This window comes from Myxocyprinus asiaticus, chromosome 34 (assembly GCF_019703515.2).
Source record: "Myxocyprinus asiaticus isolate MX2 ecotype Aquarium Trade chromosome 34, UBuf_Myxa_2, whole genome shotgun sequence".
Taxonomy (NCBI): Eukaryota; Metazoa; Chordata; class Actinopteri; order Cypriniformes; family Catostomidae; genus Myxocyprinus; species Myxocyprinus asiaticus.
The window spans coordinates 34,212,837-34,238,775 of NC_059377.1; the positions used below are offsets into that span (position 1 = coordinate 34,212,837).

The window sequence follows — 25,939 nt, forward strand, 5'->3', positions numbered from 1 at the left end:
TAAATAAAGCTTAACATTGTTTTTGTGTTTGTTTTTGAGTTACCACATATGCAATAGACTGGCATGTCATAAGGTCAATATTAGGTCAAAAATGGCAAAAAAACAGCTTTCTCTAGAAACTCATCAGTCAATCACTGTTTTGAGGAATGAAGACTATACAATGCTTGAAATTGACAAAAAAAATGAAGATTACATACAAAGGTGTACACTACAGTCTTCAAAGACAAAGGACAACTGGCTCTAACAAGGACAGAAAGAGATGTTGAAGGCCAGATGTACAACTAAACAAGAGGATAAGTACATCAGAATCTCTAGTTTGAGAAATAGACGCCTCATTTGTCCTCAGCTGACAGCTTCATTGAATTCTACCCGCTCAACACCAGTTTCATGTACAATAGTAAAGAGAAGACTTAGGGGTGCAGGCCTTATGGGAAGAATTGCAAAGAAAAAGCCACTTTTGAAACAGAAAAACAAAAAGAAAGGGTTAGAGTGGGCAAAGGAAGGGTGGGATGAAATGTCACCTGTGTATCTGGACAAACTGACAGCTAGAATGCCAAGGATCTGCAAAGCTGTCATTGCTGCACGTGGAGGATTTTTTTGATGAGAACTCTTTGAAGTAGTTTAAGAAGTTCTGAATTTTTTTTTCCAAATTGTAATAGTATGAGTAGGTGAATAAAAGTTCCAATTTCTTTCCAAAAGAGCAAAATCTGTACATTATTCTAAACTTTTGGCTGCCAGTGTATGTACACACAAACACTTCAGTTCTCAATAATAAAATAACATTTCTCTAAGAAAAAGAGCAACAGCTTCCGTTCACATAGTGTGCAATAGGCCATTAATTTCAGTGTTAGTGTTGTTTCATTATGTAGTCACGTGATACATCCTGTGGTATTTACTGTGTGCATGTTGAATCTTTGTCCAAGTGAGAATGACAAAGATTTACAAATAATGCTTTCCTGGGAATCGCCTATTCCAAGATATACAGGGCAAAAATAGTCAATGTTTGTGTGAGTATGTGTGTTTGTGCTTGTTAGAAAGTCTGACCAAATTTTTATTTTTTGTTAGCTTTCAGTTCTTGATTTTCATCAGTCTGGTCAAAGATGGGGTCTAAAAAGACTGCACTTTCAATATTTTAAGTAAATACATGACTGTGGAATTGAGGGCGTGGTCGAGCGTCCGTCTGGAGAGAGAGAAAGCGGTAAGGAGTTCCACCTGAGATGAATTGCTACCAATTACGTTTCTATGTTCGCAGTGAGAGACGGGGAGATAAAAACGACCCAGTGCACAGAGAGAGGGAGAGAGTGGCACACACACACAAGAGACTGCGTGTCCATTTTTACAGAGAGTGTGTTGTTTATGCTGAAAAGCAGTATTTTGTTTCATTTATGCTGAAAAGTGATTTCTGTTTTGTTTGCAATAAGAGTGACTCATGTGGACTGTGGAAACCAGCTTCCGCTTCCTCCTTTATCTGCACCAAACACGAAACTTGTCATAGTGCAAACAAGAGTTTGAACAACTGAAATCATGCCTTGCCTCACCTCCTGTTCTTTACCATCCCAATCTCCAACTTCCATTCGTTGTTTATACCGACACCAGCGACATCGGGCTTGGTGCCGTCTTTGCACAGCGGAAAGAGCAGGGCCAAGAGGTGGTGATTGCCTATGCCAGCAGGTCACTAAACAGAGCAGAAACAAATTACTCCACAACAGAAAAAGAATGTCTTGCAGTGGTATAGGCTCTGGAGAAATGACAGCATTATTTGGAACACAAGCCTTTTCCCGGGTTTCGGCACCAGTGTGACAAGGTTCGTGTTTGGGGTAGATAAAGGAGGAAGCGGTAGCTGGTTTCCACAGTCCACGTGAGTCACTTTTATTGCAAACTTAACAAAAATTGCTTTTCAACATAAAACAAAATACTGATTTTCTGCATAAACAACACACTCTCTGTAAAAATGGACACACAGTCTCTGGTGTGCCAGTCCACTCTGTGGACTGGGACGATTTATCTCCCCGTCTCTCACTGCTAACATAGAAATGGTAATTAGTAGCAATTCATTTCAGGTGGAACTCCTTACTGCTTTCTGTCCAGATGGGTGCTTGACCACACCCTCACCTCCACAATGACACTATCCATTACTTTTTTTTTTAAAGCAATAAAGACATGGTGCCTGGAGAGAGAACTGTTAGGTAAACTATTCTCTTAATAATAGTAAAATTATAGCATAAAAAGTAGTTAGTTTTAAACATCACATTTGTAACTGTGGCAGCCCCTAAACTAAATTTAAATGAATCATTTTTAAATAAAATTTGGGTGCCAGACAGGATTAAGCCTGTCAAAATGTAATCATTTAACCCAAAGGATAGCTCAAAGCTACCAATTACACAAAGGTGTAGAAAAGATCACTGATATTTTCTTTTTAACACGCACACACTTTAAATGCAATATGTGTAAATAAATGCATAAACACTTGAAAGAAGTCCCCCCCCCCCCCCCCCAATTATATTGTCTCTCATATAAAAAAAACAACATCTTGCAACATCAAGAATGCAACTAGCAATTCACAATCATGAACAATAAAAAACAAAACACGATTGATAATATTGTGTGCATCAGTTCATGTTTGGGTTCTCAGCGGCAGATTCATGCAGATGGTTTGCACAACGTGGCAATAAGAATAAATGCAAAAATAAAAAGGGAAGAAGAGGGGGAAAAAAGGAAACAAAGGTTAATTTAAATACAACAAAATCAGTCCTCCAACTTAAATATCCAGTGAGTAAACACTGTGAAGTTTTCAGAGCTTGGATTGTGGTGAGGGTAAGCAAGAATGTGTAGAAATGTTGGAATGTACATGAATGAGTGCATGTAGGTGTGCATTTGAATACTCCCTAGACCATCTATGGCTCAATGGTAGGGTAATATTGTGTGAGAGCTTTTAAGAGGCAAGCTAGTATACAATTATTATACCTGTGTCATAGCCAATTTTTCCCTTCTTAAATCCAATGGCATCATTAACACTCTAATCGCATTTACTGGGGAGGTTTTAATTTCTCCAGAGCAGATTCTTAGTGCTTTGGCCTGTATTACGTCCAGTTTCTTTAATACTATTTTAGATGCCGAGTTGAAGACCATACAACCATAATCCAAACTAGACCGTATCAAGGTTTGATACATACATAATAATGTCTCACAATTAGCACCCCAATGACATCCAGCCATCGCTCGTTACAAATTTGTTTACACCTTGATTCTAATTTACTAATATGCCTTTTCCAGCTCAATTTCTCATCAAACCATAAAACAAGATATTTAAACAACAATACTCTTTCCAACGGTTGGCCATACAATTTCAAGCTAGAATTGCTATGCTCTTTAAATTTCTTCTTTGTAAATACCATGTAGTTGGTCATGTAACTGATGAAACCCCAGTTCAAGGACCATTCCTCAACTTCTCCAATTACTTCCCGCACTTGTTTGACTACCATCTTGAGGTTTCGACCCCTCTTCCATATTGCTCCATCATCTGCATAAAGAGCCATTCCCATATTTATTTTAATATTCAATATAATTATCAAACACATCATGTATCATTAAATTAAATAGTACCGGGCTGATTACACTGCCTTGTGGTGTCCCATTAACAGTTTGATGTTGAGCTGACAATTCCTCTCAAACTCTTACCTGAAAGGTAAGTTTAAAAAGAAAATCTAATACACAATTATAAAATTTTCCATTCAATGACAGTTTAAAAAAAATAAATTAATCAACAGTCCCTCCCTCCATAAGGTATCGTTGGCCTTCTCTATGTTGAAATATACTGCAAACAGATATTCTTTCATTACCAGCACCTTTTTAACCTGATTCTCATATAACACCTAAGCATACGTAGTGGACCTTCCTTTCCTAAATCCACTCTGATATGGTGACATAATTCCTGCTTTCTCTAAAAGATAATTAAGTCTTTTTACAATAATTTTTTCCATGATTCTGCATACATTAGAGGTAGGGGCTATTGGCCTATAACTATTAGCTTTTATCATATCTTTCCCTGGTTTAGCTATCGGTATCACTATTGCCCTTTTCCATTCTACAGGTATTGTGCCTTCATTCCATATTTGATTATATACTTTCAGCAAAATATTTAGACCTATCTTGAGTAAATTCCTTAATATTTCATAACTTATCATATCTTCGCCTCGTGCAGTATTTTTTAATTGATTAATGACTATTTTTAACTCAAATAAACTAAACTCATTATCCATTATGCTGTCACATTCTTTACTTTTTGGACATACATTCCCATACATATTCAACATATTTAGCCAATAACTGCCTTTTCTTTATTTACATTTACATTTACATTTATTCATTTGGCAGACACTTTTATCCAAAGCGACTTACAAAAGAGGAACACATAAGCGAATCATCTTAAGGAGACAGTGGTATGAAAAGTGCCGTATTACAAAGTTTCACTAGCATCAGAATAGTATTCAAAACAGAATAAAGTGCAACAGGAATTTCTTTTATTTTTTTATGACTGGTTAAGTGCTCATGGAAGAGATGTGTTTTTAGTCGTTTTTTGAAGACAGAGAGTGAGTCAGCTTCACGGATGGAGTTGGGAAGGTCGTTCCACCAACGTGGTATGATGAAGCCGAAAGTCTGGGAAAGTGTTTTGGTGCCTCTTTGTGTTGGTACAACAACTTTTCCACCTTGCGTGCCACGAATGTAGACGAGAGCAATGAAGGCCTTCATATCCCATGAGCTGTCCTCCTTGACTCTGTGTGCCTCAGCAACGGTGCAGTCCCTGATATGCTTCAACATGCCATCATCAATCAAACAGAGAAAAGCAGTGAGGGCATCTTCAATGTTGCGCTTTGCGTGCGCTGTGGGGCCTGCAGCTTCTGTCAAGACATTTTGACTTTGTAGCCTTCCTCTATTTTCACCCCACTGTATAACAGTCCAAATAGTGCCGTCTTTCGCCGTTTCATGCCTTTCTGCTGAAGGTGGATTTAGTGAGACAGCTTCTTCATCCAGTGGCAGGCTGAGTGCTTTTGTGGTTGGCACAGCAGGCACAGCTGATGATTCAGGATTTTGCACTGTCGCCAAAAAATTATAGCCTTATTAGCTTGTTTTATTTCATGAAATATCAATCTTATCAGGGGTGATATTAGCCTTTATGCATTAGGCTATACTATAACACTAGCATAATAATAACAAGGTAATAATAATAATAATATAGGCTATTTCGTCATAACATTGAAGTAGGCTATTACTGATAACAGCCAGACTATAGTCTTCCTAGGATCAGCCTAACATACCTGGAACAGTAGCAGATGGAATGACAGCAGTTGTCGAATTGGAGGTGTCCACCCAGCTTTTTTTACGAACCGGCATTATCTCTGAATCACTCTCTGAATCACTCTCAGATTCAGTGTCAGATGAACTGTCAAGAGACCAAGAGACATCACTATCTGAACCTGCTCCTCCATCAGACTCAGCATCATCAAGGCTCTGAAGCAAGGCTAAAGCCTCTGTGGCAGTCAATCACTTTCTTGCTGACATTTCAAAGCTAAAGCTAAATTTTAGCTTAGCAATAGCATATAAAAACAACTAGAAAAAATAGTTGCTAGGCAACAGTGACGCGCATATTCAACGGCGGGAAAAAGTAGCAAACGTTGAAATGACACGCTATAAGGTGTACGGTCAATATGACCGTTATGGCCAATCAAGGAAGAAATACTCAGAACTCTTTTGTGTTTTGTAATTTGAATAAAATAACAATGTTAGAATAAAATATACACACATTTAAGAAAAGTCAGGATCCTATGGTTATATGGGTTTTATTTCAACAAAGTTATTACATTGCAAAATTTTAAAATGGTCAAAATGACTGCCTTGGTAGTTCTAGTGTTAAAACATTGTAAGGATGGAGGTACATATTCTCTTACTGGGAAGTTAATAAATCCTAGTCTTACGTTTGATGGTAGCGATGGTTCATCAAATTGAATCATAACCGACAGACTTTCGCATTTCTCATTGCCTTCCCTTCTCAACAATCTTCTGGCTGTTATGACCTTACCCCCTACCAAACTTCCTTTTTAATTTCTTCCATTGACACAATAATGGGCACTCCGCTTATAACCCCTCTTCTTTTAATGCCTACTTCAGTACACATAACCCTGCCACCTGCTAGCGTCTTCATTTTTAAAATCTTCATCTTCTGTTTCTCATCTTTACTCTTGACTAGCACTCTCCCATTTCTAAGACATGATGCCTCTTTCACCATTTCTATTTCTTTCTCTATTGCTTAGATAGTCTTAGATAGTTTAACTGGATGTATAAAATGTTCTGCCTGTTTGATGAAAGTGATCATTACTTTAACCTCATTCCCATCATCCTCATTCGTATACTCATTCCTAACATTCCTGTTCTTAGCATGTGATGATTGTTCATATTCAGACTCATATGATAGGTCCTTTTTAACTTTTATTGTATCTCACTTCCTAATAATTCATATCCATATCATTGACACCATCCGATGTATCTTCTATACTCAGGGTTTTAATCAATAATCTTGCTCTTTGTTTGTTTATCACTCCCACAGGACGCCGCTCTCTTTCCACTTTCGTCTCCAGTCCAGCCTCCGGAAAACCCTCTCACTTCCTCTCTCTTGACTCCTAATATTATTCTCTACATTGATTAGTCTTCCGGTAGCAGGTTTTTCCCTTATTTTTTATTTTATTTCTTTTGGGCACAGTATTCTGTACTATCACACATTTCTGTGGCTGTAAAAAAAGAAGTTTTTACACAAAATTTTGTGTTGATTGCATTCATCAAGATCAACCATTCAACCCTGTGACCTGAGTCATTGTAAGAAAAATGATCAATATGAATACATATTATTTTTTATTTGTGGTAAATGTAAGTTTATCAATATACAAGCCAATATTTTGTCTCAAACGTGCTAGCCAATACAAGTGTTAGCTTTAGGCTGAATTTAGGCTAAATTTTCAGTCCTGTTACTTGCATCACTGTTACCCATTCTGGTCTATTTTTATTAGAACCTTCATCCTATAGGTTTTCATTACTACTATATGTTTTTGTTTGTTTGTGTAGTGTGTATTGCTTGTAGCTTATATTTGACTGGGGCGATGTGTTGGATTTTGCTGTTTTTTCCCACCAGTGCAAGTGCAAATGAAGCAATTACCATTCAGTACGCTGTGGTAAAAATGCAGTTTACTTTTTAAACTTTCTCAAGAGAAGGCTTCAAACATACACTAAAGTAGGTTAGCTATAAACTGGCAATTACAGATACTTTTTTTTTGTTTAAATAGTTGTACAGCCTCATGTACTAGACCATTTCTGCATTTGTATAAAGAAAAAGTGTGGAAAAAAGTGACAAAGTTAAAAGTAAACATTTTTAGAGCAACCATTTTAACATTTTTCTTCAACTTTTCTTCAATATATATATATATATATATATATATATATATATATATATATATATATATATATATATATATTTAACTTCAACATGATAGCTTAAAGCTTTAGCAGCCATTTATTTGGATTCTGATTATTTGGATTTTTAAATTCTGATTGAATGAGCCATGTTTGAATCTGTTATAAATTATTATAAATAGACTATAATATTTAAGATGTTATTTTAAGAGTTATCACGAAAGAATACAAATCAGGAAGGAAAAAAAATGAAATCTTATGCATGGAATGTAAAATAGAGGGGAAAAGGCATAAACCGAAGTTCTTTGTTCCTCTCTTTATTTGTCATGTGTCTTTTGAATTTCTGTCAGGGGATTTTTGACTACTGTAATCTGGTATCCGTGCTGTTTCTGATCAACATTCTTTGTAATTAAGACACGTAAGACATACTGTGAAATTATTTAATTAATCATTAAATTAATTAACCATTTAATCAAGCTAATTGAAGTAATATTGATGTTGAGGTAACAGCAATATGCTGTTTCATAAGTATGCTTATGAAAGAGGTTCTTCTGTAAAATACAATAAGTTCTCAGATGAACATTAACATACAAAAACTCCAGTGAATAATAACAATTAACTTTTTCTGAAGAACTTACTTGTTATATATGCCAAAGAAATAAAAAATAGACTTTTATTTTAGTAAAGATAATTATGGCATATCTCTCTCTTATATAACATTGCCCAGACTGAATTTTTTTTAAATAATATATATATATATATATATATATATATATATATATATATATATATATATATATATATATATATATATATATATATATATAAATTCTAGATCTATTATTAATCTAACAAATATAGTGTAAGGATCAATTAGCACTAATTAATTTTGTAATAATTATTATATTTCCCCATAAGTTCCATTGTCTTGACCAAACATACATAATTTATTGAAGCGCAAGGGCTTATGGTATCCCACAAAGCCGCAATTTTGTACTTGATAATTTTGAGTTAGTAGTACTTGAAGCCAAAGTTTAAAGAAAATATATATTTGAGTTATGATTGCAAAATGTGACATTTCAAGTACTGTTTAATTAATTAAACACTTGATTGTTTTTATTAATGACAACTTTAGGCTTTATAGAGTAACAGTAACTTAATTAAGACTAGTAATAATATAAGTTAACTAAGTTAACTTATGTTGAGTCCATTTTATTTTATTTATTTATTTTATTTTTTTTTGTGAGAAAGCTAATAGAATTTACCAACAACAGCAAGACCTTGATTCTTTGATTCTGGTGCTCTACCAAACTCACAAACAGCTAGATGTCAAGCATGCATAAGAGTATAAAAAGATAATGGAAATTTCGATTTCTTGAATTGCAAATCTAATCCATACATCTGGTCAGGTGATATATATTCTGGTTGGCATTATAACTTAACTTTCACTTCTACACAGCAACAGAGATCATAAAAAAAAAATAAATAAAAAAAAATCATGGACACACTCTGAACTACTTTCTCAGAAAGTAGTTTTTTAGAAACCAAATTTAGAGCATTACTTTAAGAGCAGTGGAAATGTTACGAGGAAGTATTTCTTGTTAAACTGAAAATAACACTTTAACCACTGTGTTTTGCTCACTGGAATTGTGCTAAAAATCATTCTAAACTCTTTGGAGAGAACTTGTAGATAACAGTCTTTTTTTATTTTTTTATTCAACTTATTTCGATTGATTTAATTTATTAAAAAAGATGATTTTAGTCTGATAAAATTGTTGCAATACTTAATATAACTTTATTTTAATCACACTAAAATCATGTTAACACACATATTGTTTACATCTTGTGACTATACGTTTGAAACAGAGAGTATTTTAACTTTTACAGATTGGCCCCATTCACTTCCATTGTAAGTGCCTCACTATAATCCAGAGTTTTTACTTTTTTTTTAATTTTTGTAACTTAATTTTTTTATTAAATCTTACAATAACAAAGAAAAGTAAAACATATATATATATATATATATATATATATATATATATATATATATATATATATATATATATATATATATATAATTTTGCAAAATTTTGAATTGCATAAGATGCACCCTTTCATCTCTAGATGCAGACTTAACGTTTTTAAGAATCCTAGCCCACATTCCCTCCTCCAATACCAAGTTTAAATTTTTCTCCCATACTCTCTTGAGAGAAGTTAAAGCTCCGTCCCACAGACTCTGAATTAACAGGGAGTAAATGCCTCATGACCTTTTCCAAAAGCAGTAATCACCTCTCCCAGAGTATCTGCCACTTTAGGGGGGTGTGTGCTACTCCCAAAAACAGTACAAAGCAGGTGGCGCAGTTGTAAATACCTATATAACTGAGATCTGTGGATCCCAAAATGTTGAACCAACTTTTCAAACGATCTCAACACTCCACTCTCATATAGGCACCGAGTGTAGCAACCCCCCTCACAATCCACTCTGACCAACAGAAAGGGGACTTACCAATACACAATCTTGGGTTCTGCCATATGCTCGAGGCAACATTTAAATAAATGTCCGATTTAAACATTCTGGACACTTTTGTCCATACCGAGTGTAAATGTGAAATAACGGGGTGTAACTTCTCAGATTAGTTTGATAGAGAGGCTTTGCAATGGCGAAATAGGGGTAAGAACAGTTCTCATGCCTTGGATCTCTTGATGAATGAGGCATACTGTATGATCCGGCCTCTAAGAACCACCTTAAGTGCCTCCCAAGCCACGCCCACAGAAGATACTGAAGACCAGTTGGTCTCCATATAAACATTGATTTCAGTCTTTAACATTTGTTGGAAATCATGATTTTGCAAAAGGGATACATTAAAGTACCAACTATATGATTTCTTTTTCTCCGTATGTGGCAACACTTCTAAACTCACCAGGGCATGATCTGAGGCTATAGATTTTTCCAACTGAATAATCAACAACAGATGAAATTGGGGACTTAGATATATATATATATATATATATATATATATATATATATATATATATATATATATATATATAAAATTATTCTAGAATAAATCTTATGGACTGATGAAAAAAATGTATAGTCCCTACCAGATGGGTTCAAAAGTCGGCAAATATCTGCAAGACCAAGATTTGTACACATCCTGTGAAGCGTCAATGTTGCTCTAGGGGGCTTACACACTTTTGCTTCACTATGATCAAGGACTGAGTCCATCAAAAGATTAAAGTCTCCTCCCAATATTATGTCATAAGGGGTGCCAGTGGCTTGCAACATCCCTTCGAGATCAATAAAAAAGCCCTGATCATCAACGTTAGATGTGTAAATATTAGCCAAAACCAACCTTTGCCCCTGAATTTCTGCTAAAACAATAATGAGTCTCCCTAATTTATCTTTATTCTGTTTGAGAGATTTGAATTGTAGATGATTATTTATCAGTATATTGACTCCCCTGCTCTTACTTGAGCCAGCACTAAAGAAAACATGTCCACCCCATATCTTCCCAAATTTTTCAGCTTCCCGTGGGGAAAGATGTGTTTCTTGAAGAAACACTATATCACATTTCTTATGCTTAAGAAAAGAAATAACCCTCCTTCTTTTTTGGGGTGCCCCAACCCATTCACATTCCATGTGGAGAAAGATAACACACTCATGTATAACATAACATTTGACATTTTGATATAATAGAAAAATAAATTGTGTGTCAAAAATAAGATTATACAGACCACATTCCAACATTAGTGCAACAATCAAACCCCGAACCAAACAAACAGAAAAAAGAAAAACGTGCGCATTAACCCCGCGCACGACAGCGCCAAACGGCGTCAATCCCTCTAAACTCAAAAGGTCCATGTATGCCTACGAGAGCCCCCGAGAAAACTTTGCCACTGGATTGCTCAAGTTTTGTGCTTCTGCACAAATTTTGTAAGGCAAAATTACATAACAGAAAATACTTTGTAAAACAAACCCCAGCAAATAGGCAGAATAAACACAAAGAACGTGTAGATTCAATCACAGAACTGTCTCGAAGGTGTTCTGTTCACAAAACAAATTCCAACCGATATAAAGCTTTTAATTTCCTCGGACAGACAAACAAGTGTTCAGTGAGCCGGCTGTTTATGAGTGCAGCAGATGATGTAATCATTTAAATATCCTGCAAAAAATACTCCACAAAACAAACTCCAGCCAACAGGAGGCATAAGCACAAGGAACGAACAGATTCATCCACAACTGTCCCGAAGCAGTGCCATTCCACAAATCAAACTCCTGCCACTAGGCGGAACCAGCACAAAAAGAAACAAAACAGGCATCCCGGTTCCTCGGATGGTCAAGAGTCAAATTCACATGGAGGCCGCATTAAAAAAAATACACCATGACTTACTCAGTCCATCAACTTTATAAAAGACATCATTTGTGTGGGCATGTAAATATTTTGCGGCCATCCCCAGCATCCACTCTCAATCTGGCCGGGAACCCCAGTGCAAAAGCGATCCTCCGTCAATGCAAAAGTTTCTTGAAGGAGAAGTATTATTCCTCAAAGCAAACTCCAGCCACTAGGCGGAACCAACACAAACAGAAACAAAAATGGCGCCCAGCTTCCTCAGACAATCGAGTGTATTTTCAGTGAGTCAAACCACTCACATAAGAAACACCAAATGGCTTACTCACTCCAATGTATTTATGAAGGACAGTGCTTGTTTGGGACACGTAAATACTTTGTGGCCATTCTTCATTTCTATTCTCAGTTTGGCCGGAAATATCAGTGCAAAAGTGATCTTCCGTTGATGTAAGAGTTTCTTACACTCCTTGAATCGATCGTGTTTCTCTCTTGTCGAATTCGCAAAGTCCGGGAACAAGAAAATATTGTGATTCTTCCAAGAAAGCTTTCCTTAGCTTCTCGCCTCACGCAACACGAGATCTTTATCAGATGATCTCAGAAATTTGGCCAGAATTGATAGGGGCCTGTCTCCCTCTCTCTGTGAGCTCGCTCGATTTCCAGCTTATGGCCTGTTATGTCGAGCAGACTCGGGAAGAGCTCGTCTAGGAATTTCACCATATCTCTGCCTTCTTCATGCTCAGGAATTCCAACAATCCGTATATTATTACTTCGGCTCCTATTTTAGAGATTTTCCAGTTTTTCCAAAATGTTTCCCAGGTCTATTTTGGTCGCGAGCGGATTAGCGGATAATTCCCTTTCCGATGACTCCAGATAATCAATCCGTTACTCAACATTTGCCACTCTTGTAACCAACTCAGAGAATTTTGTTTCCACTGCCGTAATCGATCGACGTATTACAGCGAGATCCTCCAAGTCAGCAACAACCTTCGTCAGCATCACAAACATGTTGGACAGTTGATGCTGAATTTCCACGACCGCGCCATCCAAATCGAGTCCTCGGTCTGCAGGCCCATCAGAGGTTTCAGCTTGAGCACGTAAGTGTCTTTTAATGTCTCCAGAGTCCGAGGATTTTGACTTTGCCATGTTTACCTCAAAGAACAAATATGTAACTGGGTGTATCGAATCTCACTGGATTATAACAAGAAAATAATAAAAAATCCCAATCCCGTCGCTCACACATCTGCTCCTCGCATGGCATTACGTGACCTCCCTAGATAACAGTCTTTTAACCCTTAGTAATAGCAAAGAATGTTTAGCTCAAGACAGACCACTTACAGTTTTTCTCGATTGCTAACACACAAAAATTGGTAGTGTAAGCCATCCTCACTAAACCATTTTGCCAATTCCCAGCAGAAAGACCATGTACCCCAGTCTATAAACACTATTTACCATTTTTGCCACATTTCAGTGGTCCATTCACACTTCTTTGCAAAAATCTAAACACACCTCTCACTTTAAGACACAGTTGTCACCATGTTGTCATTTAGAAAACACTGCCGTTCAATAAGTAAACTCAAACCAGTGCAATTCAAACACCCTTAACAAACAATTGTCCATGTGTAAGCACGAATGACCAAAATTACTCAACAAGCAATCAGGAGATTGGAATGAATAAAAAGGGCAACAGGTAAGCTCACCTGTGTTTCTGAATCATGGATGCAAACATCGGAGAACGAGGCAAAGGAATGGTAAGAATGAGAGGAGGTGGACAAGGGAGAGGCAGAGGAAGAGGAAGAAGAACAACAATCTCAAATGAGATCCGTGCTACTGTAGTGGACCATGTTGTTGTACACGGTATGACATTGAGGGAAGCTGGGCTGAGAGTACAGCCAAACCTGAGCCATTTCAGTGTTGCATCGATTGTCTGGACTTTCAGGGATGAAAACAGGTACCATTCTATGAAGTTAAACTTTTCTATACTATACGTACCGTGAAACTATATGCATTATAGTAGCAGAAGCAGACAATACAAGAAAATGACATGAAGTTGAGGATTCATATTGTCAATAATGTGTGACAATGTCAAACACTGTTGTTTGCTTGCAGAATTGAAAGACAACCAATCCTTTACTCAATCCGATTGAGGAGTTCTTCTAAACATGGTGGTGGAATGTCTATGACAGAAATTCCTATGTACAGAACAACCTTCTCCAAGCCATGGAGGAAGCTTGTGGGGACATTGCTGTGGAGTCCTGTCAGGGATGGCTCAGGCATTCCAGGGCATTTTTCCCCTGCTGTTTGGCTAGGGAAAACATAGTCTGTGATGTTGATGAAAATCTCTGGCCTGACCCTGATCAGAGACAGGATGCTGACCCAGAATGAACTGTTATTGCTATTATAGTACTGTAGCGTACTCTAAGCCTCTTACCTAGGTGAAAATGCTCTATGATTCTTTCCTTGTTTTCTTAGCCTTCTTTGTTTTCCGTAAGTTCCATTTTGGCGAAATTTGTGTTGGTGACTTACAATACATTACTTTGATCACTACAGTGACAAGCATGATTGTTCAACAAGCAACTGCAGTGCTGTACTGTAGAATGTTTGAATGGAAAATAAACATCCTCTAAGAAGGACAATTGTAGTATTTGTGTGATTGTATGATTCACATTGTGTCAAACTCATGGAGTGTAACATATCTGAAATTCAGGGACACGTTATAGTTATTGGTTCATGAAAACCTTTTTATAATAGTTTTTTCAATTCCTCCCAGCAGTGTAAAGGGTATTCAGAAGGTTGATTGTATATGATGGTTTTGTGTGTAATTTGAATGCAAAGTTTGGTTTCTAAGACAGATAATGTGGTTTTGACTATAATGCTTACTTTTGGGTCAAAAGTCAAGGGTTTGTCCAAAATGGTGTGAGTACAAAGATGTGTGTTTAGGGTTTTGAGAAAACGTAGTACACATTCAAGAAATGTGTGTTAGCAATCGAGAAAAACTGTAATAAAATAGGGCACATTCACAAAGAGAACCAGATATGAAAAGTGTTCTAATATGCAAACATTAGTTTATGCAGAGAAGGCAAAATTGTTAACCAAGTTTTGAATAGATACAGTTGAACAGAACAATGTAAAACACATTCCACACAATTGTAACAATTTAATTGCATTCTCACTGCTCATAAATATAATTTAGTGTGTAATTTGATGTAGCATTTCTGTGTTTAAAATTTGTGTACTTTATGACAAAATATTTAGATGGGTAATTAGATATACTTTAAATATACCTAAGGCAAAATGGAAGTAATTTCACATATGTAATTATGCTTCTGTGTTTATTCGCATGTGTGTTTGTCTCCTCCCTCTTCCTGTTTGTCTCCTTTGAGTCTGTAGAGATGACACTTTATGGCCAGATTACAAAATACTGAAATAGAAAGGAAAGAGAGAAAAAGACTGAGAGGTTGAGAAAGAGGGAGAAAGAGAGAGCGAGTGAGCGAGCGAGAGAGAGAGAGAGAGAGAGAGAGAGAGAGCAGATGTAAGTGAGTTCAGTGAACCAGTCACTTATTTGTTTATCTGCACACTAAAGGAACAATGACACTGTAATACTCAAACACACTCTGATGCATTCACATTATGCAGTAGTGTTTCTCCTGAGACTGATTGTGCTGACGAGTCACAAGTGCTCATTAATAAGTTTACAGGTAAGAACACTACAACAATTCTTCACCAGATTATTTTTTTAATCCTTTTTAAACAGTTTAATTTTATTATTATTATTATTATTATTATTATTTGAGAACAGGGCAATGCACTGTAACTGCAAAAAAATAAAAAAAATAAAATAAGAAGAAGAAGAAGAAGAAGAAGAAAAAGTGTAAAATATGTTTTCTTGGAAACACTTATTCTAAAGTATTCTTTCATTTGTTAATGCATTAGGTATCAAGAACTAACAATTAACTTATTTTTATCTGCATTTATTAATCTTGGGAAATATTTATTAATCAAAGTATTATTGTTCATTTTGGTTAATATTAGTCCATAATGCATTAACTAATAGATACATACAACTTTTAACATTAAAAGTTTTTTTAAATTTTTTTATATTTTAGTATATGTTTAAGTAAACATAATTAATAAGTGCTGCAATAGTATTGTTCATTATTAGTTCATGTTAACTAATGTAGTTAACTAATGATAATGAATGCAACTTTATTTTAAAGTCTTACCTTTTTTTATTTAATTTTATAATTGATGTGAAAATTTAAGAGTTTGTTGATTTAATGTTTATTTCCTCTGTATTTTCTCTAAATGTTCCGGTTCATTTGTGTTTTCCTAATTTATCTGTTTTTCCAATGTGTCCTGCTTTACCATAAAAACACAACTAATTAATCTGATGCTGTAAATCTTTTTGAAAATACTATTGGGTTTTCTTGAGTGCCCAATTCAGTATTTCTTTCAAGAATTACATGAGTAAATCATTTAGCAAAGTTTAAGAAAATTTCTGATATCCTAAATGCAAAGTGAATACTGAAATAAGATGTAGCGACCTTCCCATGATTCAGCAGCGTAATTAAAAAATCCATATGGCGCTATTATTGCTTCTAAGTAAATCCTTTCAGTTTTACAAACTGGGTCCTCTTGGTTGCTGGACAACCCCTATCATGTTTATCTCCTTGTGTGGTTAGTGTGGTGTAGCTCGCAAGACCAGCATCGCAACCACACTTTGAACACTTCGAACTCATTCTCCCAGGCTTTTAGTTAAACCGTGAGTTGAGAATTGTCTGTCCCTTTGTTTATTTAAAAAAAAAACAATAATATTTTATTAATGTACAGCACATTGGTCAATAGTCTGTTGTTTTTAATTGTACTTTATAAATAAATTGCCTTGCCTTGCCTTATGATGAACCAGTTACTAAATGGCAGTGGACCAAATACCTTATGCAAGTGGAACATACCAAGTTTGCAACTTTATGAGATGTTATTTCTCTGTGCATTAGAAAGATTTGTTTAGGCAAGTAAAGACGCTGACTACCACACCTGGAGTCGCAAGTTCAAATCCAGGGTGTGCTGAGTGACTCCAGTCAGGCTTCCTAAACAACCAATTGGCCCGGTTGCTAGGGTGGGTAGAGTCACGTTGGGTTAAACTCCTTGTGGTCGCTAAATGTGGTTCTCGCTCTTGGTGGGGCACATGGTATGTTGTGTGTGGGTGCCACGGAGAATAGCGTGAGCCTCCACACGCACTAAGTCTCTGCGGTAACGCACTCAACAAGCCATGTGTTAAGATGTGTGGATTGACGTCTCAGATGCGGAGGCAACTGAGATTCGTCACTACGCCACCACGAGGACTAAGAGTGAATTGGGAATTGGGCATTCCAAATTGGGAAAAAAATAATAATAAGTTGTGTCAACTAAAAAGGGAAAGTTGTTTAAACAGAATATCAAGTTGACTTAAAACAATATAACTTGTTATACAACAGTTAGTTTCTGCCTTCGAATCTGATTGGATGAGAGGTGTTCCAAGAGTACTGATAGCTCAGACCATCAGCACTGGGACGCTTTACGGTTTGTATCACTCCGCTTGTTTTCATGGTGTTCCAAAAGTGTAAGAGCAGTGCATATGTGTGACAGCAGCTAGATGTGTGAATTTTTGTTCATCCCTATGACATTAATGATTTGAGCCACCAGGTGGCGACAAAAGACCATCTTGTGTGTGCCATGAGTGAGTTGAGCTGACGTTGGCAAATGGCGTTGTCAGTCAGTGTGAAAATGTCTTTGAAGTCATTGAAGTTTCTTCATCTCTAACTCAATGATCACTCAGATTACTACTACACTATAGCTGAGAAATAGAGTTAAACTAACAGCTTCAGCATTACTGCTGATCACAGCTGGGAGTCGTGACAGACAGAGTTATCAAACACACTCAGGGCTCCTACTAGATACAAGTTTAAGAGTTGGGAGAAGACGTAAACCTTCAACATGGCAGAGGAGAGAATGCTTTCTGTGTCGGTGTCAAAATAAGAGTTCCTCAAGAAATATACAAGAATGAAACGGGAGTCCTCCATGTTTTCTCTTTGACAACAAAACACTTAAACATGAGTGAAATACTTGTAGGATAATTCTGATAGCACGTATGGCAGCATCACACAACGATCAGAGCGGATTATTACCACACTACAGCTGAGGAATATAGTTAAACTAACAGCAATACTGTTTATCACTGCAAGGTAATCACACGCTCAGTCACTCTTTCTCTCTCTCAAACACACACACATACGTCCTTGTTTCTCCAGTAACTTGTCAGAAACAGCCCAAGCTGCCATTACTAGTTTTAAAGTGTTGTTTTTTTAATTAGTAATGGAGGCTTGAGAGCATCTTTCAAACTAGCAATGGCAGATCCTGAAAAGTAGTTCAGGTAGTTCAGTTCACACAAGAGTGTTTTTTGGGACAGTCCTTAGTTTTTCCCTTCTTATTTATTTACTTAGCTGTTGCATAAAAGCAATATCACACTAGCAATCATGCTGTACTGTCCATATGTCAGCACAGCTGTACATACAGCACTCTTGCTCGTGTTATTTTGCTTTATTTAATGAGCTTACTATCTATTTAAATAAACTTGACTTTCATAGTTCAATCAACTACAATGCAATTCAATTAACTGAATATAGAATATCAACTACTTATATTATCATTTAATATTATTGATTACCATAGATGTAGTTAGGGTGTCCCATTGTTATAGGTAAAATAAGCTGCCATTTGATGGTAAATGGCCAATTGATGATCAGAGACCAACTTCTGGTCCCACTATCATATGTAGACTTAAACTTGACAAGAAGACACGCATGGGTCTCAACACTTTATATGCACATCACAATGATTGTGTAGGGCTTTACTGGTTGTTTAGATCAGTGTTACTATCAGAAATAATTAATAATTATTAATTAATTAATAATTATTTCTGTAGTTATTAATTAATATTTAAATTAATCAGTTGAATCTAATTCATTAAAACCTCATATGGGACTCCAGTAAATGTAGTGTGCTACGTTTAGGAGCGGGTTTGGTTATTAGCAATAATTAATAATTAACATAGATAATTATTAATTTTTAAAATCAATAGAACATTGATGAGAATCAATGTTAGCTTTTTTTAATCCTTTAAATCAACAATTATCAAAGATAATCGTTAATTGTTAACATCAATGAAACATTAATTAAAATTAACACTAGCTTATTGATCATTCAAATTCAACAATCATCAAAGATAATTATCAATTATCAAAAATCAATAGAATATTAATAAGGATTAACATTGACGGGGCACCACCCTGAAATCAGGGACTAATAACCAAATAGTAAAACTGTCTCAATATTAGATTGTTTTCTTAGGAAACTCACCATCCGAAGAATATCGATTTTCGGGAAAAAAAACAATGAATGAAGGTTTGAATCCGAGCACTGACATCCCGTCAGCATGACACAGGCGTATGCAAAACAAACCAAAACACTTCTCTTTGTAATATAAACAAAGTTTATTTAAGCAGTAATATCAATTAATAATTAATTCAATGCAGTCAATAAACTTCCGACTTACAACTACAAACTAAACAGTGATATGATTAGATATGGAAATAAAAATAATCCTATAACACATAAGGTGTGTGTGTGTGTGTGTGTGTGTGGGGGGGGGGGGGGGTGTGGTTAGTACGAGAGAGAGAGAGAGAGAAAATTAAGTGACAGCCCTAAAGCTGATTTCACGATCGTGGGAGAGAAAGCAGCAGTTTAATTCATCGCTCAGAGACGCGGTGGACGGCTCGTAAAAGTCCCGCGTTATTTGACTCTTTAATGGATGAACTCAGTTGCTGTCTCACCCGGGATGGCGAAATTGCACAACAATCCAATTTGGTTGGACCACAATACAGCAAAACAAATTTGTGGTAATTGATACCCTGAGTATTAATAATGAGCGGACATGGCGGTCCGTAAACTGTACAAGCAAAAAACCTTGAAACACAAGAATAACACGCTATAATATTCTATCTCTGCCCAGACGTAAACCTCTTACTTGAATCGCATGAGGACACAGGTAGAATGTGTTTTACTCCGTCCTTTAACTCTGACCCGGTTCCTTGAGGCTCAGGTGATGACGGGAGGCCGTTTCCTCGCTCTGTCGGCGGGCGGTACGGCTGTTGATTCTCAGCGGGCTGGCGGAGAACTCAGAAATGTCGACTTGATTGAAGATGGAAGAGTAATCTTTAATCTCTTCACTTCTGTAGGCAAACGGATGAAGATGCAAATTGCTCGGCGGTCTCCTTCGGATCCGTTAGAGTGTTCGGTTGAACACAGAGTAATCTCAACTCGTCCAGCGAGATGGAGATTGTATGGCCACAGTTTCAAGTTGGACGTTACTTCCTTGTCCCACGAGGTTGCACTTGAGAGCAGCGATAAACTACGTCTATACTCGGTGAACAAAGTTGCTGGAAGCAAATCCCGAAAGCATTTCAGAGGTATTTCAACTACTGATGATGTTATGTTTGAGGGACGTTCTGTTGTGTGCCTCATCCAATAGGAGTTGAGAGTTCGATCCTTTAGTGAGCAAGGCTTCATGGGATTTGTAGTCTTTTTTGGATTCCCTTTGTTTGATTTTGGTGCGATTTTTATCAGTATAATTTACAACTTGGAATGTGGGGGCATGAGTTAGGTTTTTATGACTGTGTTAGGCCTGCCTTTGTCTTCTATCTTAATACATGAGGCCCAACAATTGTATGCGATTTGCATAATATATTCATGCAAATTGCATGCTGGAAATCCGAATACATTAGCGTGATGTGTGTAGTTCTCTTGACTTCGATTTCAGCTGAATAGTTTTTCTAAATTCAAAAATGAATCACAAGTTGAGCCAACAAAAACTTGAATCATCTCAACAAGATCCATCCAGGGCAGTTATTTTAACTCTACATTTTAAGTTATGATGATTTTAAGAACATGGCTTTCGTTCCACTTCTGTATTTTGTTGAAGGTGAAAGGTTCAGAGCTTTTTTTACCTCCATTTTTCCAGACAGATATTTTGAAACAGACTCTGAGTAAGAACTGGGTGCTTCGGTCACATGAAATGACATGACCTTTTGAAAGGCCATTTAGAATAATTAATCTGTTTAAAATATACAGAACTAAATTCAGCACTATGTCTGAAATATAGTTTAAAATATTATTTTATAACCACCCCATGAAAAGCTGCGAAGGACTCCTGCTAAGACGTTAAAAAAAAACAGGGTTTGTAGGTGCATAGACCACAAAATTAACCACCCCATAAACACACAGAGAGGACAGAAGAAAAATGGAATTTCAAGACTGTACATTGTACACTCAAAAAATATATATTTTAGCCTATTTTTAAGATTTATGCATTTCATTTAATAACACATTTCCATCAAATTCAGTTGCATAATTTTTAACAACATAAAATTAGCAAAGCTTAAAATATATATTTTTTTCATTTCATTTTGTTAAAGATTGTTAAATTACATTTTATAAAAATATGTTATGAAACTGAAATACGTAAATCTTAAAATATTTTTTTAAGTGTAAGTAGACAGATTTGTAAATGCTCATATACACATATATGCTCTGTTCATATGCAAATGCACATTTGAGCATGCTTAATTTGCACAATAGAAACTTCTGTTTTCAGTATTGGGTAAATAATGAGAAGTAGGAAGTGAAAACGTAAAACGTGATGAAAAGTAAACATAAAAAGAAATAAAATAAGAAAGATTTTGGTGATACAGGAACCACAGAAACAGTATTCTCTGTATGCATATACATCTCTCGAGACAATAAAAATAAAAATAAATAAATAAATTCATGACCTTGTTTGCCCGTGATGTGGCCTTGCAGATCAGTTGTGCTAATTTCACTATAAGTTATTTCAAGCACTAACAAAATAGTTATTTCTATTCTCAATATCACACCAAGGTGCCATGTCCTGTATTGTTGCTTTTTTTGTAGAAGAACTTATCCTGTTTGTGTCTGTAAAATTCAAATTAGTAATTCTAGTAAGAACAAATGCCAGTGTAGTTGCAATATTTATGATACATTTATATACTCTAGCTCAGAGCTTTCCATCTTTTCAGGACACATGCCCCCTTCCATTTGCCTAAAATGAGCTGTCAATAAACATGATATACTTGTATTTGATGTGAGTATGAAAAACAAGGTTTTACACCATGGTTTGATTGATCATTGTTGTTTTATTAATTTGCCAACCTCTTGTCGAACCTCTGTTCTAGCTCTTTCTTTCTTTTTACTGCTGATACAAATATTTCCATTTATGAAATATCTTTTTTTGTGATTACTTCACCAAATAGCTTTTCAAACAAATTTGTAATTAAATCCATTCTTCCTATGTTGTAAAAATAGATAGATAGACAGACAGACAGACAGACAGACAGACAGACAGACAGACAGATAGATAGATAGATAGATAGATAGATATGAGAATTGTGTACAGGACGTGTACAGAAAAATGAAGCATTATTATTTGTCTTGCTTATAGAATGGCCACCAATAAGACTCTGTTCCTTCAGTCTCACTCAGAAGTCTCAACCCACTATGAGGAAACTACAGTGGACATTGATGCTATCATGGATAATGTTACCATTGTCTTCTACACCATTACTGTTCTCCTGGGCATCACTGGGAACACTTTGGTCATCTGGGTGGCTGGCTTCCGGCTGAAGCCCAATGTAACCAACGTATGGTTGGTCAACCTCGCTGTAGCTGACCTGATCTTCTGCTTTACCCGCGTCATTTCACTTCTCAAAAAACTTTTCTTTGACTACTGGCCTTTTGGAGTGTTTCTCTGCAAGTTCAATGGCTTCTTTAAGTATGCCAACATGTTCTGCAGTGTCTTTCTTCTGGCTGTCATCAGTGTGGATCGAATGCTCTGTGTGTGGCACCCAGTGTTCACCAGGGAAAGACGGACATTATGTGCTGCCCGTGTGGTCAGTTTAGGAATTTGGATTGTGGCGGTCATCTTCAGTTCACCATACTTTGTATACCGGCAGGTTTACTCTAAGAACAACTTGAGCAAGTGCTCCTTGGAGGTGAGAAAAACTTTGCAATACTTTCTTAATTTTTAATGATTGCCAATACTTACATTCACAAACAGATCTACATTGCATATCTTGAAAAAATTTCTACATTCTAAGTAGACAAAAAGGGAAATACGTATGGCTTAAAATGAGTAGTTCCCTTAAAAAAAATGATCATTTACAATTTCAACAAATGTAAATTTTTTGGGTGAATTATTGCTTTAAATATGTACTTCCTTTTATTGCAGTAAATGAAGATCAGTTTGCCATCATTAATAATGACTTCCAAAGTTTATATATTTTGTCTAAAATCTTGCAGGTGAAAGAATCATCAGAGACTGACATTGTAGCAAGGAACGCCTTGTACAGCATCCGTTTCTTATGCGGATTCCTGTTGCCCTTCCTGGTCATTCTCATCTGCTACATACTAGCTGGTATCGGTATACGTAGAACTCGGTTCTCTGGCAAATCACGGCCTCTCCGGATTCTTGCTGCACTTATCTGTGCCTTTTTCTTATGCTGGGCCCCCTACCATTGCCTACTGCTTGCCAAAATGGTGGACAAGAAGAGCCAAGCAGTCAAACTTGGCCTGCCTGTTGCTAAGGGTTTAGCCTATTTCAACAGCTGCGTGAACCCAGCGCTGTACTTCTGCATGGGACTGAATGTTAGGCGACGCTTCAAACAAAGTCTGTCAGGAATTTATCGCCGAGCACTAATGGAAGACGGCTACACTGTGCAGTCCCAGGAAGGCACTGCGGAAGAAAGCTGTAATTCCATTCCAAAGACCGCAAGCAAAGTTCGAGATAAAATTGACGACATGACTAATGTTTAAGACCAGAAACAAACTTTAATACAAAAATGTGAATGCAATGTCATTGCAAGAATGCAGTCCCCCTTGTACCATTGTCAGAACTTCACATTTGATTGAATTGATTTTCAGGAGCATTGCTTATGTTTTATGAGGATTTTTTTTTTACCTGTGTAAAACATATTTTGCCCATTAACGCCAAATACTTAAAGGGGTAGTTCACCCAAAAATGAAAATTCTCTCATCATATATACCCACCCTCATGCCATCCCAGGTGTGTATAACTTTCTTTCTTCTGCAGAACACAAACAAAAATTTTTTCGAATATCTCAGCTCTATAGGTCCATACAATGCAAGTGAATGGTGACCAAAACTTTGAAGTTCCAAAAAGTACATAAAGGCAGCATAAAAGTAATCCATACGACTCAAGTGGTTTAATCCATGTCTTCTGAAACAATGCAATCAGTTTTGGCTGAGAACAGACCAATATATAACTCCTTTTTCACTGTATATCTTGCCATTGCAGTCTCAAGGCACGATCGTGATTTGCATGTGCAGAGCGCTAGATTGCACTAGAAAGTGTAATCGAGCTTGAAATCATGATCGTCAAGGAGACTGCAGATGTCAAGACGTACAGTGAAAACGGAGTTACATTTGTTCTGTTCTTACATGGATTAAACCACTGGAGTCTTCTGGATTAATTTTATGCTGCCTTTATGTGCTTTCAAAGATTTGTTCACCATTAACTTGCTTTAAATGGACCTTCAGAGCTGAGATATTCTTCAAATCTTCATTTGTGTTCTGCAGAAAAAAAGTCATACACATCTGGGATTGCATGAGGGTGAGTAAATGATGAGAGAATTTTCATTTTTGGGTGAATTATCCTGTAAGCTGTAAGCGATTTTTTTTTATGGAATAGTATGCAGAAAATGTTCCTTCTCCTTTTAAGGTATCATTGAAAGAACTGTACTGAGTCCTGAAATAAGTGTTTCAAAATATCTGGTCTCAATGTTATCTTTGGAGGGCGGTGTTTTGGAAAGAGGGGGCATGTCTAATTCAACGGCTTAGTCTCGTGGAAATTTCTGAACAGCTAAAATCGCTTACAGCACCTTTAAATTGAATTAATTAATTGAAATAAAATCTAGTATTACTCTACTTTTATAATCAAATCAACATGAACTAAAAAAGAGTTGTAAATAATACACAAGATTAGGCCTAGAATGGAGTATTGCTAAATATATCAAATGTACATGTTAAAAATGTAAAAAACTAAAAGAAAGATAAGGGAGGCAGGGAGTGGCATTTTTTTGCCCCAAAACTTTAAAGAGCCCTTGTTAATTTCTGAAACTCCGGTGGCAAAAAAGTCAGTTCTCGAGGGAGCTATAGGTTACTTTCAAATGTCTATGCCATTAAACTGCATGTGCTATTATTCAGGTAGCTTGCTATAAACATATCTATTTCAACTAACTGGCTCAGCTAGATTCTCTTCAAACTGCTGCTCCGCCATTACAGTATTGAAAGAAACAGAGAAAACTGACTTTAGAAGCAAACAGCTTACGTGAATGTCCCGATAGCACACGTACATCACCCAGACGTCTATTTGATGTGTGTGTTTACATCTGGAAGACTTATTTTTTATGTTGTTTGCTCATCTGTAATACATCTATAAAACTTATGTCAATAAGTATGTCTCGGATCTCAATAAGACTTTCAGTAGATGTTTTTGAGATGTTCATGAATTAGAATGTTTGTAAATCTGATCTTTTAAGATGTTCAGCAGATGTTAATTAGATTGAGATGATATCCAGATAAAAAGTTCTAAAACACATATCTCGGATATGTATGTGTGCTATCTGGGTCTACTATGCAGGGCTTAATTTGAGATTTTGGTGATGGTGGAACCATAAAATCGTGTGGTGGTGCCCTAGGCCAGATATTATGTGATTCCATGCTGCTTCCAATATGCTGTCTTTACCAGCATCCACAACTGACTAGAGCGAAGCATAATGTTGAAAGGTTTTTTGAGCAAATACAAGGCCTAAATGAGGATGAAATGTGTGAAATGGATCAAACCAAAACTGCAGCAGAGCACAAAAAAATTGAATGGATTGACAAACAAACTGCCATTAAAAAAAAAAAAAAAAAAGTTCCAGGACGACATTCAGCACAGTTTAACCCCTGGCTATAACGGCCATTATGACAATGCTTAGAATGCAACACGTACTTACGTTGTT

General features: G+C 36.3%; 1 protein-coding gene and 1 long non-coding RNA gene across 3 annotated transcripts; both read left to right on the forward strand.

Annotated features, from left to right (window-relative positions):
• The first annotated feature begins 1,494 nt into the window (after window positions 1–1,494).
• On the forward strand, window positions 1,495–7,517 carry LOC127425487 (uncharacterized). Its single transcript, XR_007894626.1, has 2 exons — window positions 1,495–1,858; window positions 6,602–7,517. It is a non-coding gene; the product is annotated as an uncharacterized LOC127425487 (long non-coding RNA).
• Window positions 7,518–9,542: 2,025 nt separating this feature from the next.
• On the forward strand, window positions 9,543–25,926 carry LOC127425201 (formyl peptide receptor 2-like). Of its 2 annotated transcripts, none has more exons than XM_051670918.1 (4): window positions 9,543–15,505; window positions 20,081–20,311; window positions 22,360–22,909; window positions 23,217–25,926. In XM_051670918.1, exons 3-4 carry the CDS (start codon window positions 22,361–22,363, stop codon window positions 23,727–23,729), a joined length of 1,062 nt encoding a protein of 353 aa, XP_051526878.1. In that variant the 5' UTR covers window positions 9,543–15,505; window positions 20,081–20,311; window position 22,360; the 3' UTR covers window positions 23,730–25,926. The 2 variants fall into 2 exon arrangements, with proteins under 2 accessions (XP_051526878.1, XP_051526877.1); XM_051670917.1 differs by lacking the exon at window positions 20,081–20,311 and having other exon boundaries at window positions 9,543–13,758; window positions 13,917–15,505.
• Window positions 25,927–25,939: the final 13 nt, after the last annotated feature.

What these genes read in the sequence shown, in the direction of transcription:
- LOC127425201 (XM_051670918.1), top strand. Translation starts at nt 22,361, where the DNA reads ATGGCCACCAATAAGACTCTGTTCCTTCAGTCTCACTCAGAAGTCTCA. An exon ending in TGAGCAAGTGCTCCTTGGAG is followed by an intron (nt 22,910 to 23,216) that starts GTGAGAAAAACT and finishes AAAATCTTGCAG; the next exon opens with GTGAAAGAATCATCAGAGAC.